General features: G+C 36.4%; 1 protein-coding gene across 1 annotated transcript in view; it reads right to left on the minus strand.

The window, feature by feature from the left end:
* VWF (von Willebrand factor) overlaps window positions 1–18,486 on the minus strand; it is a 248,454-nt gene that overhangs the window by 149,159 nt on the left and 80,809 nt on the right. The window contains exons 21-25 of the mRNA XM_089527208.1: window positions 13,002–13,148; window positions 11,211–11,351; window positions 10,086–10,196; window positions 7,541–7,697; window positions 3,692–3,850 (exon numbers count right to left, since the gene is read on the minus strand). Of these exons, the coding sequence (XP_089383334.1) occupies window positions 3,692–3,850; window positions 7,541–7,697; window positions 10,086–10,196; window positions 11,211–11,351; window positions 13,002–13,148 (715 nt within the window). The remainder of the gene's footprint in view (window positions 1–3,691; window positions 3,851–7,540; window positions 7,698–10,085; window positions 10,197–11,210; window positions 11,352–13,001; window positions 13,149–18,486) is intronic.

The raw sequence follows: 18,486 nt of genomic DNA on the forward strand, positions 1-18,486 counted from the left end.
GTTGCATTGCAACTATATTGTGAGAAAACCGAAAGCAGTGAGAAATGACTAAAATAAAAGAAAGAAGAAAGGGACTAGGACATGAATAGTAGTTAGGAATTGGCAAGCCAAGTTACCAAATAGTAACAACAACAATCATCATAATAATAATATTTATTTATAACCCGCCTTTCCCTGTGTTGGATCAAGGTGGGTAACAGCATATAAAAAGAGAAAACAATAATATCAAAAGTATTCGAATTGGTCCGAAGAGAAACAATTTACGCATGCGGACAGTGAAATTAGGGGATCAATTTGGGAAGGCCCGCTGGAAGACATCTATTTTTATTGCCTTTTTAAAGGCCTCGAAAGATGTTAGTTGGCAGATCTCATTCGGCAGATCGTTCCAGATTTTTGGAGCGGCAGAAGCAAATGTCCTCTGGGAGGTAGTTACTAGTCTAGTTCTCTGTGACTGTAGTAGGTTCTTCCCTGAGGACCTGAGAGTGCAGGAAGGATTATATGGGAGGAGGCATTCCCTCAGGTAAGCTGGACCCAAGCCATGTAGGGCTTTATAGGTAATAACCAGCCCCTTATACTGGGCCCGGAAGCTAATAGGCAGCCAGTGTAGGGATTTTAAGATAGGTGTGATAGAATCAAACTTGGAACTCCCAGTCACCAATCTGGCTGCCATGTTTTGGACCAGTTGCAGCTTCCAAACGTGGCATAAGGGTTGCCAGAGCGCATTGCAGAAATCGAGACGAGAGGTTAGCAGTGAATGTACAACAGTTTCAAGGTTTTCCCGTTTCAGGAAGGGTCGTAACTGGCGTATCAGTCGAAGCTGATAACAGGCACTCCTGGCTGTCGCGTCAACCAGGACGACAGGTGAAGCAACAAGTCGAGAAGCACCCCCAAGCTACGAACACAGTCCTTTAGGGGAAGTGTGACCCCGACCAGTACTGGAGAGCTTATCACCATTCCCGGATTAGGATTGCCTATAGCGAGTACCTCCGTTTTATTTGGATTCAATTTAAGTCTATTTTCCCTCATCCAATCCATTACCGACTTCAGACAGTCATTCAGAGGAGAGATGCCATCCTTAGTCACTGAATCAGTCCAAGACATGGAGAAAAAAATTTGGGTGTCATCAGCATACTGATAAAACCCCACTCTATGTCTCCGGATGATCTCACCCAGCGGCTTCATGTAAATGTTGAAGAGCATTGGCAACAGTATCGCGCCCTGAGGGACACCTGATTTGAGCCCCCTCTTTGCCCAGAAACTGTTGCCAAGTGACACCATCTGGAATCTGCCTGATAGATAGGACCAGAACCACTGCAAAGCAGTGCCCCCGAGTCCTAACCCTGTTAGGCGTTCCAGTAAGATACATGGTCTATGGTATCAAAGGCCGCTGAGAGGTCCAAGAGCACCAACAGGGCCAAACTTCCCCTGTTCATGCACAGAGATCATCGAGCAAGGCGACCATGGTAGTTTTCACTCCATATCCTGACCTGAAGTACAACTTGGCTTTCCTGTTCCCAGAGACCAAAGATGTGTGAAGGACAATTAGAGTAGGCCCTCTGTATCTGCAGACATGGATTTCAGCATCTGCGGATAGCAAGCCCATGGGAGGGCAACAGAGGAGGAGGAAGAGGAAGAGGAAGAGGAGGCAGCAGGGAAGAGGAGAAGGAGGGAGGAAGAGGAAGCAGCCATGGGAGGAGGGATAGGAGCAGGAGGAAGGAAGAGGCGGAGAAGATAGGAGGAGAAGGAAGGAGGAGGAAGGAAGAAGCGGCAGCTGTGGGAATCGAAAACATGTCCATGAACAAGCTTCGCCCCAGCAACTTGTTTCCAGGTAGCTAGAGAATGGCGGTGGAGGCAATAAATGCTTTCCCACTTGAGGCATTTGGGTCTTGAGACCAGTTCTCAGCATCCTCACTCTGCTTGGCTCCCATGCCCAGGCAGCGAGGGTCAGCACACAGAGAGGACAGAGGAGGGTGGGACAGCTCCCCAGGGAGCCACTGCCACCACCCTTTAGCCATGGAGGGCTCCTCAGCTGCAGTTACTCCACCCCAACCACCCGCCCAGGGCACCTCAGGGTGCCTCGAGGCCAACCACATCCTTTCGTCTCACAGCTGCCATTGACACCACTCTTTGGGGCAGCACTTGGACCCTTGGACACACATCCGGCCTCCCAGCAGCCAGCATTGAGAAGGGTGGGAGAGGAAGAGGAGAAGGAGGAAGGAAGAATAGGAGGAGACGGAAGGAGGAGGAGGAGGAGGAGGAAGAGGAGCAGGAGGTGGAGGGAGGGGACCACAGCTGTGGGCGGTGGCAATGAAGGTGGCAGAGGGGAGAATGAGGATGAGGCAGCCACAAGGCAGACTTTGGGGGGGGGGGGGTGCAGAGCAGCAAAGTCTCATTGTCTCAATGGTGGTGTGGCCCTGTGGCTGCACCACCACTGAGGAAAATGGGACTTGAGCATCCTTGGATTTTGGTATCTGCTGGGCCATCTGGATCGGATCCCCTGTGGATACCAAGGAGCGATTGTATTTCCAAACTTACACTATATGAGTGACTGAAGGGTGCTTTTCAAATAAAGCCACCATATAGATTCAACTATACACTCCATAATTGTCAGAACAGAGGATTTACCTTTGATCTTCATTTTTTCATCAATATATAGGCAATAATGTATCATAAACAAGGAATGAAGGTTTGCCTGATGCAGTATATAGGAACCACTGTGTAATATGAAAAACTCATGATAGATTTGCCTTAGGGTCACAATAAGTCAGAAATGACTTGAAGGCACACAACAACAATGACAATACATTACTACTGATAGTTAAAGTGAATCCCAGAACATCACTATTGCCCACAGGTGAGCATGCATGAAAGGATCAGCAGACAATTTAAGTTCTTGACGGGCATCATAAGGGTCACATTGTTGTTCTTTATGGTGCCCAGAGGAGAAATTCAGGTTGCTTTCCACTTGATCCTGGGGCTTTCTCCCTTTTCTGAACTGTATGGAGGAAACACCTTTTAGGTCCAAAACTGCACCCCACACACATGCAAGATACTTTTGGCCAAAAAGAGGGGGACATTTTTATCTCTCAGCAGAATATATCCCTATTCACCAACCCCTACTTGTACTGCCACATTTATCATGAACAACTTTCTGAGCCACAAAGAAAGAGCTGTTTCTGCTCTTGGTTCTCCTCCAGCCCTACTTCACTCCTGTGTTAGAGAAAAAAGAGTTGTTAGCAATCGGCTTGAATGTGGATATGTGATTTTAGCTTTACAGTATGTAAGAATAATGTACTTTTGTTATAAGGTTTCATCATTATGGATTCTAGCAGACTGAGTGTTTTTATGCTATGTAAGATATAGTTTACCTGAAGAAGGCTGTGCCAGTGAAACAGAAAAAAATAATTCCTAGGTTCTTCTGCCCTGCTGGTATCTTCACAATACCACCTATGTCAGTTCGGATTTGGGCCAGTAACCTCACTGTGACCAGTGACAACTACCACTATTGCTACTACTACACACTATGTTGCTCCCCTTCAGCAGTGGAATAAACAAATCTAATTAATGATCAGGAACCTAAAACCTAAAAGACAATGTTGTCCCTTTGTGCTAAAAAAATTATAACAATTATCTGTTTGAGGGTGGAAGCTAGGAATTCATAATAAGACTCCACTAAAGTAAATATACTTACCTGGAGGACAGTGTGCATGGCATCCTTCAACACATTTCACAGGGCACATCACTGAATCAAAATGTTGGCATGTTTTTGGACAGGCAGGACCACAGTTGTTGTATCTCCATTCACACTGGTATCCTTCCACTTCTCTATTCATGTCTTCACAACTTTGTGCTATAAAATGTACACAAATGTACATAAAGAACAGATAAAACCTTTTATTAGAGAATATTTAGAAGTACAGTTTAACACAGAAACAATAGATAGTATATATCAAGTCCGAAGAATGCAATTGCAAATAAAATATATGTAGTAATATAATGATATACAAAAAAATAAAGCAAATTTCATTCCTAGGATAAGTTAAATTATTAAAACATATTTTAAATAAAAATAGACCCTACTAGGGAGACCAAATATATATATATCATTTACTTTTAGATCAAAAATAGTGATCACTAACATATCCAAACAGTTACAACTTATAATGGATCCCTCTATACCGCACCTGTAGCTGATTTCTCATATTGATGGTGGCCTGAGATATGCTCAATGTAAATGTCTCAGGACCATCTAATGGTATCTGACACCATTAGCTTGCACATGAATTTTTTATAGTGATTTCCCACCCCCACGAACCCTCAGAACATGTTCATTAGTTGGATCCCAGGAACCCAGGGCTCCAACAAGCAATGCCTGAACATAGACGTCATACCCCCTTTTGTCTCAGTACATCAGCCAAAGGGGTGTACTTCTGATGTTTACATTCTCTGACCTTTATGGCTGCTTCCTATTTTCAAAGGGTATGGTGACATCCACAATAGTAATATTCTTATGGTCTTAATCTGTGATTACTATGTCTGGTCTCAGCTGACTATCTGTCCAAGGCACAGTTTGATTTAAAGATATGGTGCCCATTGAAGCTGGGACAGCTTTAGCTAGTTGATTCATCACAGCATCATGCAGATGTTTCAGGCTGTCAAGCGAAGGGGACAGTTGCAGAGCACATGTGGCAATGTGTCATTTGAGTGGCCACAATGGCAGCAAGGTTTATCATGGTTACCAGATTTAATGGCACCATTGAAAAGCACAACATTCAAGTGAGCCCAGTGAACAAATTGCCAGTCAGTAAAATGAGTGAAATCTCTAATGGTAGAAAGTGATTGCTTGCATCCCATTGTGATGTCACCTCAAAAACCTTGCCCTAGTCAGGCTTGCTCAAAAGTGTGATGGTATATTTCGCCCTTAGAAGTTCTTTCAGTGAACTTTCTAGCAAATGTCTACACTTGATCTTAGCCAAAAGGCCAAGAAGCAATAATAATATTACTGGAAAAAATGGTAAAATCATATTTTACATTTTATATGTTGATAGCAGCAAGATTAATATATGCCTGATATTGAAAATCAAATAAGGAAGTAAAAATTAATGAATGGTTAATAAAATTATATGAGATGATGGAGTTAGATTTACTTTCTAAAATATTTAAGGAGGACTCAAAGACTGGGAAAAGGTTTATGTTTATATTAGGGAAAAATGCAGAAATACAGCAACCACTGGAATCTTGGATAAATAAAAATTATATATGCGTTTGAATATTTTTGTTTCTTCTTCCAAATTCATTTAACAAATTTTAATCAGAAAAGAAAAATGTGGAATGAATTATTAGTTTAGAGTTAAATTCATTAAAAAAAAAAGAGGATATCAACTGAAAATATTCTTCCCTTGAGATGTTAAAAATAAATTAAAAGAATGTGAGAGTAATTATAAAGGACATAAAGAAAAATAGAGCAGAATGCTTAACAAAATTGGGAATGGTAAAAACTGAATTTACCAAGAATTCCCATTAGTTCTCTAAAAATTATAATGAACAAATTGTAATTTTAGAGACCTAATAGGAATTCTTGGTAAATTCAGTGTTAGTATTTTATTGTCGTATTGATTGTAAATTGTAAAAGTTTCTTTTAAGGTTGTAATCCCGCCTCGATCTGTGGGAGAGGCAGGAGGTATAAATAAACTATATTATTATTATTATTATTATTATTATTATTAAAATGAATAAAGAAATAAGATACACAGGAGGGAAAGGATAAATGAATTGATGTAAAGGAGTATTTAGGAAGTAGTGAATGGGTTGTTTTGTGCTGCTACTCATTCTTAGTAATTTATGTTTTCGTGTTTGGTACAAATATGTTGAAAGTATGGATGTAAAATGTATGTCAAATTATTTTTAAAGTTAATAAAATATATTTTAAAAGAAATGTACAGAAAGAAACAAATGAACACTTGTTATATTTAATAATAGTAGTAATAATAAGTATAATAAGTATATTATATAATAAGTATATTATTATATTATATAATAAGTATAATAAGTATATTATAAGTATAATAAGTATATTTAACCTTCACTTTTTTACTTGTTTGTAATCCTTCTTTACAACAATTTCTACATACACCAAGGCATGTATGTAGAAATTGTTGTAAAGACGGATTAGAAACAAGTAAAAAAGTGAAGGTTAAATATTAAGAAAATTGTAGAAAAAAACGGGAAAGGAATGGCAAGAAACATGGGATATAAATGATAAAGATGTGACAAAAAGGGTTGTTATGGGATACTATGAAGGCAGTTAGAAGAGGAATATGTATAAAGGAAATATATAATCTTAAGAAAAGACAAGAAAAAAGAAAGAAGAAATTGAAAGTTGATATAGAGGTATTGGAAAAAATATATATAGTGAATAGAGCTAAACAGACATAAGTAGAATTAAGGGCAAAAAGGGAGGATAAAATGAAATAGATGAAGTACAAGAAAATTTGATTGACTTAAAAAGAGGACTTTTCGAATGTAGTAATAAAACCTCAAAAATGTTGGCAAAATTCACACAAAAGAAGAAAACGGAAAATATGATAAAAATGGTTAAGGATAAACCTGGTAAAATATGCAGAATGATGAAAGATTTTTTTTTTTTTTAAAAATGAAGAATTTTATAAGGAATTATATCAACCAAGGGAGAATCCTGTGGATAAAATAGAGAAGTATGTGGAAGAAAATTGGAAGGAAAAAAAATAAAGGAAGAAAATAAAGAATTACTGGAACAACATATTGAGAAGGCAGAAATAGCGGAAGTAATTAAAAAATTGAAAAATGGGAACGTTCCAGGAATGGATGGATTGAGACCAGAACATTACAAAGTGTTTGAAAATATATTAATCCCCAAATTGTTAGAGTTATATAATGAAATAATAAATGGGGATAAGATATCAATCATCAGTAATTTTAATAACAAAGGTAGATAAAGATTTAACTGACTCAGGATCATATAGACCTATATCATTAATAAATCAATATGCAAAGATTTTAAGGAAAGAAGTGAGAAAAAATTAACAGAAAATTCAACTATCATGATTTGGAAGAATAGCATTAATTAAGATGAAAATATTACCAAAATTAAATTATTATGATAATGTATATTATTATGATTGGAATAAAAATAAAATAGGGGGGAAAAGAAAAGAAAGAAAAAAGAAGGAAACAATTCGGCAGAATGAGCTTTCATACACTAAAATCAAATTCCTCAGATGCATTTAAGGGAGAAGATCCCAAGTTGCTTTGGGCATTGTAAAGGGAGAGTAATCCTTAAACCTGGTCCAGTAATAAACAGGCAGCCTATGTGTTTTTTCCAGTATGGGTGGTCAGTCGATTGTCTTACTCTGAGTAAGCCCAAGGCAGGGGTTGAACTTAATGGCCCTTGAGGTCTCTACTAATCCTAGGCGGTTCTATGATTATTTGAATTCTATGGCAATGAAGGTGATATACATTCAGTTCTGAAAAATAGATTGCATCTCAATTATATAAAACTTACAGCACAGAGCTGGTGACCTCCAATGAACCATTGCTCCTTTCTGAGCACAGGCATGAGCATAAGCAGCTATGGCATCACAGAAGCAGGCACAATCTCCAATGGATTCACAAGTACAAGTGTCATACATGCAGATATCTATATATGGTTCAGGATCTATCTGCAAAAGAAGTTACATTTGCCAAATTTTCTCCTTCATTAATAGTTTTCCATTACATTCAGGAAGAAATTCACTTTCTCACATACACACAAAAGACCTTTTCTTGGAAAGCCTTATCTTTCTTACTCTCATTCCTTCTAAAACTGTACCATGAGCCCTTGGTATCTACTCAGGCTTGGTTCCAGGACCCACCATGAGTACCAAAATCTGTGGCTGCAGAAGTCCCATAATATATAATGGAATAGTAAAATGGTGTCAATATAAAATGGCAAAATCTAGGTTTGCTTTTTGGAACTTTTTTTAAAATGCAAGCTGAGGATGGTTGAATCTGTGTGTACAGAATCTATAGATACTAAGGGCCAACTGTACTGTAGGCAAATCTTTGACCATCTAACCTTCCCCAGTGGGGTCTCTAGACTCCCCCACTCTTTCAGCATCTGATTGTGAATTTAACAGACACATAATTGAATACACTTGGTTGCCATTTTGGTTAAAGTCTGGGAGCATCTGCTGTCTGGATACAGGGGTTTCATTGTCATGACAGGAACATAGGAAAATACTTTATACTGAGCCAGACCATTGATCCATATTTTGCCATTTCTTTCTTTTTTTTTTAATGTTTTAATTGATTTTAGTGTCAAAAATAAACACAAACAAAACAAACTAGCACATATAACATAAATCAATCTTTCAAAATATCAACCTACACATATTATCTCCTTATAATTGTTCTACCTACACCTTCAAGACCTATCCCTACTTGCTATATCATCTTATAGTTTATATACTGTTAATTCATCACTATCTCACCCTTCTTCACCTTTCTTCATTCATTCTTCTTTATCTTACATACATCTGACTTCCTTCCTCCCTTGTTTGTCTATAGTTTTTGTTTTGTATCTCTTTTATTATAATCCTTAAATGTTTTTTTAATATTTTTATGTTCTTATGCTTTATATTTCCAAACAACATACCTTACTATCCTAATATATTTTGTGCACCCAGCTTATCCTTAAAGTATATCACAATACTGTCTTATCATGATCTTTGTCCTCAGTTCGAATACACCATTTTTACACAGTATATACCTTACATTAATCTTAATAAATTCACGTTATTCACATTATTCTGCATATTCTCACACAGATCATTGGCTCATCCCTACTCTACTATAAATGTACTACCCCATTGCTCCTTCATATATTCATATATACGACGCCAATCTTCCTTAATTTTTTCCAATGTTTTGTTTTTTAAAAGTTGCGTCAATGTATCCATTTCTATTATTTCTAATAATTTCATTGTCCAATCTTCTTTACTCGGGATATCCTTCATTTTCCATTTTTGTCCCAATAATATTCTCGCTATTGCTATCTTATAAAAAAGCATCCTTTCATACTTTTTTCCAATTTCATTTTTGAAAATTCCCAATAAAAAATATCTGGTCTCATTTCTAAAATAATTTTAAACATTTTACAAATTGTTGTTTTTATTTCCTTCCAATATTTTTTAACTTGTTTACCATTCCACCAGATGTGTATGAATATCCCTACTGCTTTACCACATTTCCAGCATTTGTTGCTCTTATTCTTATATATTAAGGCTAATTTTTCTGGGGTTAAGTACCACCGGTAAAACATTTTGTACCACTTTTCCTTTATTGTTTGAGAGGCTGTTTATTTTAACCCTTTAGTCCACATAAATTCCCATTGGTCCAATTGAAAATTATATCCTAAATATTTTTCCCATTTAACCATGGTATCCTTTACAATTTCATTCTCCGTTTCCAATTCCAATAGTTTTCTATACAGTTTTCCTATCAATTTTCCATTCTCTTCACACAAAGGTTTTTCTAGATCTGATTTACTTTCTTCCTAAGTGTAATGGAAGCTTGCAAGGTGGGGGAAGTAAGAAACTAATGTAGTTGGTGCCAGCTCTACTGAACCTTTTGCTTTATCTATGATGCCCAAAAGCTCCATCTGTCACTTAACAGTACTCACACTTTGGACAGCCTGCTGTGTAAAAACTTAATAATAATAATAATAACAACAACAACAGATGAAGACTACTGGCCACTTTGTGAAAGTTTCCAGAACTTTCCCTCATATCCTTGACTGTTCCCATCTCTTATTCTTCAGGTAGGTTTTCACTCTATCACCTGCTAGTAAGATCAAGAAATTCAGCAGGAGTAAAGATCTGTATCAGCTCCATTGAAGGGTTACTTAATCTGTTGTTGGGGTATTTGAATTTGAATTTATTATTATTACGGCATGCAGCCAGCATAAAGTAGTTGTTGGTGTAGTAAATGATTACTAGGATCAATAATAGATGGTTCCCAGGCACTGAAGCTGGAAAGATAATGTATTAAGTATATATGAAATTGCTTACCATTTTTCTGCAGTCTTTGAAGAGTTCACTGTTCAAGATGCTACATGAAGTCTCTACCATCATTTGTTTCACAATATTACCATTGCACAGAGAAGAAACAAAGGTTTGCTCCTGAAAAAGCTCAACGAAAAGAAATACTATTGTTATTTATGTATGTATTTAATATTTATCTGACACAATGGCAATGTTGTTAATGATCAATTCAAGGAAATTCTGGGTATATCTTGATAAGGAGGAAACAGAGGTGGCATTTTATTTTATGAAGAAAATGCAAGCTGAGCTGGTTGTGGTTGGAACTTCTCTCAGGTATAAAAGCAACCCAAAGTTTCCAACACTAGATGGGTGATACAACCAGTTAAATGTAGTCCAAAATTTACTTCCAGTTAGTGTATGGCAGGCAGTTGGACTGAATGGATCTTGTCATCTCTTCCAACTCTGTCTTTCTATGTAAAGCAGTAAGTGTAAATAAAAGCATAATTGATTTCAGTGGGAGATATTTAAAGCATATGCCTAATTCTAATATGGAAATAGATGGCACTTAAAAAATACTTTGCTTGGGATGGATTAGGCCAGTGATGGCGAACCTATGGCACGCGTGCCAGAGGTGGCACTCAGAGCCCTCTCTTTGGGCACATGTGCCATCGCCCCAGCACAGAGTTTGCCAGTGTTTGCCACTGGAAAGCCAGAGGGACATGGCACTTTGCCATAAACAAGTGGGTTTTGGGTTGCGGTTTGGGCACTCGGCCTCTAAGAGGTTCACCATCACTGGATTAGGCATTAAAGATAGAAGTAGGAATAATTATTATGAAGGCTACAAGCTTTGATCAGCATAATTTGTAGACTGGTCAATGGATTTGCTGAATATGTGGAATGTGCCAATCATAATTTGCTAATAAGTAGGTTTGCAACTATTTCAGATTTTAAGTAGCGCTGCTTCTAAATTTGTGCTAAACTTGTTATTTAGTTTAACCCTTAGAATGTGTTCTTTTTGTGAAAATATACAGCAACTTAGATGTTTTTCCAAGACATTCTCATCCAGTTATATATCGGTGACACACGCTCATAAGTCAAGCTATGCTTACAACAGAAAGATGCTCCCTTCTCATTATTTATACTTAAAAATACCTTTCTGACATCAGCACATTGTGAATTAACTTTCCAGGAATTCCCAAAGTAAATTGGATCCACCTCAACCTCTTTTCTGCTGCTTGTCATGTCATTGTTTTGGATGCCATCAAAATTCCCACACAGGCCACATACTTGATCCTTGCAAAGAAATAAACCACAAGAATAAAAATTTCTTCGACTTATGCTATCTACCGCACAATCAAAATTAAATTTGGTATTGTGTGTTACAGTCAGAGTACTTTGAGAATTCAATGTTTTAGTTTGTCAGAGAAGCTCAGGACAGATGCATGGGCTAGGGGTGCAAGGAAGGGTTGCTTTCTTTTGCTCTCACAACATTCTTAGTTGAGTGATCAGCACAAGGTCACTGAATGCACTTCATGGCTTACCACAGAACTCAAACCCATACTAGAGATCTAAATATTTCTGGAAATGTCAAAGCTATGGAAAATAATCTTTTCACTCCATTCTTCTCATGGAAAAAAAGAAGAATAAATTGAATGGAAATGCATGCAATATTTTCTTATAAAACGTAACTCTGATAGGTTTGATTTTTTTTCTTATTAAACTTAAACCTGTTTTTCTACTTTAACAGAATAAAATCAATCAATTATAACTCACTATATAAGATTCGACTATCTGACATATTTATGAAATTTACAGAACAATTCTACCTTTTTTTCTCTATACCCTCTCCCTCCCCAGTATTTTTCTAGGCTCCATTTTAGGCAAAACCTGTTCTAAGACATTAAATATAAAACAATACTATGCATGCTTATTCAGACATATGGCTCTTTTTTCTGGTTGAATTTGCTACTGGCTGTGTGCAGAGACTGTGTGTAGAGGACTGCAGCACAAATGCTTTGGTTTTGTAAATGTAAATCACAATTCTCAAGTGCTTGAGAAAAAAATTGTGGGCTACTGTATCTCATGCTACCTATGCACACTTATTTTTGTTGTCACCATCTGAGAAGCAGGAAAAATACAAGCTGAAAATAACCACCACATATTTTAGAGAAACAAAAGAACAAAAATAATCAAAAGGAGTTGGTCTGCATACATAGGTGTGAATCATAAGTTTAAGAAGTAGGCTTGGCTCAGATAGCGATAGTCCAACTTCCCTTTGAGTTCCCAGACTTTGTGGAAGAGGTCTCTCATTCTTCCTTTTTTTGTTGTTGTCTTCTCTTTCTCTGTATTCCTCATTTCTTTTCCTACTAGTCATTGTGCTGATTTTGTCCATATCACTCTGTTGTTTTGCTACTCTTTCCTTTACTGCTTGAAACATTTTGTCTGTTATCCATTGTTTCTTCTTTTTCTTTTTGACTGCTGGTAGTATCTTTATGCTTTCTTCCTTAATTATGTCATGACTTCTGACCATAGTTCTTCTGGTTCTTGGTTGATTATGCTTAATAGCATGAATCTATTTCTTAAATTGTCAATAGAGTCTGTTGAGATATTGCTCAGGTCATATTTTGGTATAAAGACTGGTTTTGTTTTCTTCTCTGTTTTCTTCTAATTTTTGATATAAGCAGTTTGTGATCTGTACAACAGTCAGCACCTGGTCTAGTTTTAGTGACCAGAATTGGATTTCTCCATCTTTTGCTTCCATTGATATAACCTGTTTCATTTGTGTGTGTCTATGTCTGTGTCTCTGTGTATACTACCCCTGTTGAACTCGAAGAAGGAGAGAATGACTGTGACTCATTTACTCTCACTCTCTCCTTCTCTCTTTGTCTCTCTCTTAAACAATCAAATAAAAATATATTAAGTAATAAACCAGATTGTACTTACTTTGTAATTCTCTTTCAAGATAACAGTAATTCCCATATCTTGATCCCAAACTAGTGATATCCCTCTACCCAGTAACAAAATGTAGTAGCGCCCAGACTTCAGAACTTCGAAGTTGATTTCTTCTCTTGGAGACCTCAAGATGTTAACCTCATTAAGAAAAAAAATACAAAGACTCTAGTAGCATGAATCTATATTAGTCTGTGAGACTGCATATTCAAACTTTACATATATGATCAAACAGCCAACAGTAAATTTGTTATAGATTGGGATAAATTTCAGGACTACTTAAAACAAAGATTTGATGACTTCATGATATCTGGATTTATTGAATAAAGAGTTTATTTATATTATTCATGGGAGGGAAGAATATATATACCAAAAGAATTCATAGGAATATTGAAAAGTGGTGGAAATGAATTATAATTTCTCTTTTTATGTTTCCTTAAGAAATGTTTACAAGAAAAATATAATTTCTCTGTATAGCTATTATTTTGGCAGTCAGGAGGGTTTATTTTATTGTTCAATACTGTTGATGTATTTCCATATATGTATAAGCGAAGAATATCCATATGTTTGAATATATGTTTATAACTTCATTTTTGTTTGTATGGAATGTGTTTTGTTGTATCGGCATATTACATTATCTAGAAATATTTAATAAAAATATATTTTTAAAAAAATGTTCTGAGAAATCAATTCAAGATTCCCTAGGATAAAAGGACTTTTAAAAACGGATACCATCTTTTAGATATTAAAAATAAATGAATTAAGAGAAATGGACAGATTAACATGCATGATGGAAAATAAATCAGTGGCAAAATTGGACAAGGAGTGGTCCCCAGTTTTACTGTACTAGGAAAAATCAAGGGGAATAAGAAAAGAATTATTGGAATATAGATAGAAAGATATTTAAGAATGAATATGGAAAGAATAAAAGAGCAATAGTCAACTTAGAGCAGTAAAATGTAATAAGATCTCAAGAAAATCAAGAAATACAATAAGAATCAATGAGAATTCATCAAACAGGAGATGAATTAATGGTTAAGAGAGATTAACAGCTATACAGAAACAGAGAAGGAACATAAAATCTGGCCACAAAACCAAAAAAGGTTAAAATGAATATATTGAACAGGAATTTATTTAAGAATGTATATAATAATATGCTTAATTTAGACATTGTTTATTGTTTTGCTTTGTTTAGTTGTTTAATTAGATGAAGAAGAGTGTGACGAATGGTAGAAATAGGGATACACTTGTCTAAAAAAAGGAAAGCTGTAAGCAAAACATATTTGGGGGAAGTCAAATATCCTGAAATATGATAACAACAACTTAGGAATGCATGTAAGATTAATTTTTATAATATATTTTTATTTTTATTTTTATTTTTAAAAAATTGTAAAAAAGAAAACAAAAACATATTTTGCATAAATGTCCATCCTTTGTGTAAATGTTCTTGCCCGCTGGAATTTCAAAAAATGTCATTTCCTATACTGTAAGAGAGGAGTCATTTTAATCACTCAGTTTTCTGCATAGCAGCAAGAAGGGAAATAAACTTCCTGCCCACTTTGAGGGATGAGATAATAAAATAAAAAGTTTTACATCCCTGCTTGTTTTATGCTTTCCAGCTTCCCATATGTTAAACAGATAGGAACAAGTATATATAAAGTACTATTGTGAATTCATCATTAATTCAACACTGCAGTACACTTAACACACTGTCTCTGCCAACCAGGAACATTTTAGCAGATCTTTTCAGCAAGCTCAAGATTTCCAATATAATTTCCCTCTCTTCTAGTGCCATTCCAATCAAACTGTAAAACTATTGCATTATGAATGTGGAATGTGGAACAATTTCCAGAAGACAGCAGTTACCATCCAGCAAAGGCCAACAGACTGGCTCCTGTTGCTTACTATCTTATGCCAAACTATGTAAGAACAATTTTATAATGTGTCAGTGGGACCCAACTCTCAGGGGGAAAAGTACAGGACTTTTGGCTCACTCATTCAAAAACAATGGTTTTCATGTCAGATATAAGAAAACATCTAAATACCTTTATTAAGCCAACCAAAAATCTCATGAAAAGAAAAAAATGTGTGCAAGCTTTCATGATTTCTGATCTCTACATAATGTGTTAATAATAATAATAATAATAATAATAATAATAATAATAATACAGGCATGGGACTGGAAAATGAATCAGAGTTGTGGTTGAAGAGTCTCCATGATGTCATTAAGTGAAATGAAGGAGGGGTCATTAGACATAAAAATGAGGCTTGAGGAAAGGAATGTAATGGTTTTAGATTTCACTTGGGGTAATCCCAGGAATGCTGAAAGCAAGCAAGAGAGAAAGGTTTAGTATTACATTTTTGAAAGAAAGAATCAAGTTGTAATCTCAGAACTGTTTGCATTATGGACAATGCACATATTTATCAATGTAAAACACTAATAACAGAAAGTAACTTGTTAGTTGTTATATTATTAAGGATGGAAGTAATTTTACATGCCTATGTTGTTGTTTTATTTTATTTTATTTTTTAAAAAAGCCAGATTGAAATGTGTGGAGACTAATGATGGAATTTTAACTCAGATATGGAGTTAGGGTTAGGGTTAGGTATAAAGCTGTCAGATGAAATGTTCTTTCAGACAAAAGAATTCATTAGTTCAGACAGTGGACTCTAGATGTGTCAAAACAAGGGATAAAAATAATATTTGGAAATCATAGAATCATAGAGTTGGAAGAGACCACAAGGGACATCTTGTCTAACCACCTGCCATGTAGGAAATCACAATCAAAGCATCCCAGACATCTGGTCATCCAGCCCCTGCTTAAAGACCTCCAAAGAAGGAGACTCCACCAAACTCTAAGGGAGTGTGTTTCACTGTCAAATAGTTCTTACTATCAGGATGTCCCTCCTAATGTTTAGGTGGAATCTGTTTTCCTGTAGTCTGAATCCATTGCTCCATGTCCTATTCTCTGGAGCTGCAAAAAACAAACTTGCCCCATCTTGATTAAGATATACTTGCAAATATTTAAACAGGGCCATTATACCAGCTATTATTATTCTTTTCTTCAGGCTAAACATACCCAGCTCCCTAAATCACTCCTCACAGAACATGGTTTTTATAAGCTAAATGAAGGTATGAGCAATGATAAATATATACACATATTTATATTAAATAATATAAATTGCGAAAACTGGAATGTAGTATCAATAGACATTGTTATTATATTATGTGCCATGTACTGCTCTTGTTTTAAGAATAAAGCTGTTAAAAAAAGAACATGGTTTCCAGACCTTTTACTATTTTGGTCACTCTCTTCTGGACACACTCCAGACTGTAAACATTGTTTTTGAATTTTGGTGCCCAGAAGAGTATTCCAAGTGAGGCTTGATCAAAGCAGAATAAAATGATACAACTACTTCCATTCATCTAGAGGCTATGGTCCAAAACACACAGCAGAAATAATCCAGTTTGAGACCACTTTAACTGCTCTAGCTAAGTGCTAGAGGATCCTGGGAATTGTAGTTCATTGTTGAACCAGAGCTCTCTGACAGAAAAGGCTAAATGTTTCAAATAACTACAGTTACCAGAATTCCCTAGCATTGAGCCAGGGCAGCTAAAGCAGTCTCAAACTGGATTATTTCTGTAGTACGTTCTGGACCTATGTTTCACATTACCTTTTTTAAGCTGCAGCATCACACTGTTTACTGATGTTCAACATGTGGTCTACTGGAACTCCTAGAGCTGTGCATTTCATTTTTTCTGCCAAAGTTAGTTCCTTACATTTCTCACAGTTGAAATTCATTTTATTAGCTTTGGCTCAGCTCTCCCTTAACCTATTGCCAGTCACCTTCACAGTAACCTTGATTTTGACAAAAGAAAACATCCAAAGATTTATAATAAATCTCTACCATGTCGCCTGTTTTCAATGCAGAATTTCCTGCTTCAGGTGTCTGTTGATATTTTTTTTTGTTTAATACAAAAGAAGAGGACAGAGGACAGAAGAACAGGTCAGACAGCTCATACCATCAGTTTCTGGAAAGACCACCAAAAGTCTGAGATAATTCAATTCGGATAACTCACATACACCCCAACACAAATTCCAAGAGCCAACTTTAAGATTAATGTATACTCAGAGGAAGAAAGTGAAAGGGGGGGGGGGGGGGTCTGGGTCAGCAAACTCAAAATAGGTCCTAATATTTGTGGATTTATATCTGATTTTTAACATTATTTCACTTGTTGAATGTACAGTGATTTGAGTCTTTAAAAACCAGTATGTACAATTCAAAACTAAAAAAGAATGCATTTTTAACAACTTAAAAATAACATTTTGAATGGAAATGGTTGGATTAACTTTTTATATATTTAAGCAAAGAAACAAAACAGAATTGTATGGCTTCATGTTTCACCTCAAACCTGTTTGCAAAGCTCCAGTATTCCAGGGACAATAGAGTACTTTTTGATGTTTAGGTAATGGTAATTCTATATCACTCTGGAGGTCTATGTAAAATGAATGCAGGGACATTCTTGGCTGTTACAATGTCTAAGGCAAACAGCTGAACTCTACCCTCTAAAAAGGGGAAAGGTTTTTTCTTTCTTTCTTTTTCTCAAGAGAAAATAGAAGTTGGGAATGGACCCTTTGATTTATTCTGCATAACATGTGGCTAAAGGAGGGTGGAGTAATGGGGCCATCTAGTGACTTTTTCTCCATCTAAGAATTGTTTTAACGGATGGATAAATATTTGAAATTCACCCAGATTCTTTAACAGAAATCATTATCTAAATTAAGGAATTATATCTAAGTGAAATAATCTGATGGCCTGCTGCCTGTGTCCAGCTCATAATCACACACTTGCCAGCTCAAATGTGTCTTCAAAGCTGCTGTGGGACTCTGAGCTACTGGGGCCCATGTAAATTCTGCTTCTAAACATGCAGGGCATCCAGCCACTGCTCAGATTCCTTAGCATGGAGGAAAGAGACAATTCATGGGTCCTATAATTGCTGCAGTCTGTCTCCCACTATTGGCCACTGGTGTGTCCCCCCCCCCCCCCCATATTCATTAGCATATGTTGGTTAGCAAGAGAGGTCATAGAATCATAGAATAATGGAAGAGACCTCAAGGGCCACCAGTCCAACTTCCTGCCATACAATAATACACAATCAAAGGACTCCCAACAGATGGCCACCCAGCCTCTGTTTAAAGACTTCCAAAGGAGGATACTCCACCATACTCTGAGGAAGCATGATCCACTGTGGAACACTGTCAAGATACCATGCAGACCTCATGAGTCTCACAAAAGAGAACTGTTGGGGCATGTGTAATCAGGAATCAACATGCAGAAAACATACTCCAGAAACAGGATGCCACAGAAAGGTCTCTGCTGTGAAATTCAGTAAAGGCTGCAGAGAAAAAAAATCCACCCATGCAAAAGCTGTAGGCAAGACAAGAAACTGCTGGATTGCTGAGTTCTCACACAGAGG

The sequence above is a fragment of the Sceloporus occidentalis genome, unplaced genomic scaffold (genome assembly GCF_023333645.1).
Source record: "Sceloporus occidentalis isolate IW3139 unplaced genomic scaffold, rSceOcc1.0.p SCAF_5, whole genome shotgun sequence".
Lineage (NCBI taxonomy): Eukaryota > Metazoa > Chordata > Lepidosauria > Squamata > Phrynosomatidae > Sceloporus > Sceloporus occidentalis.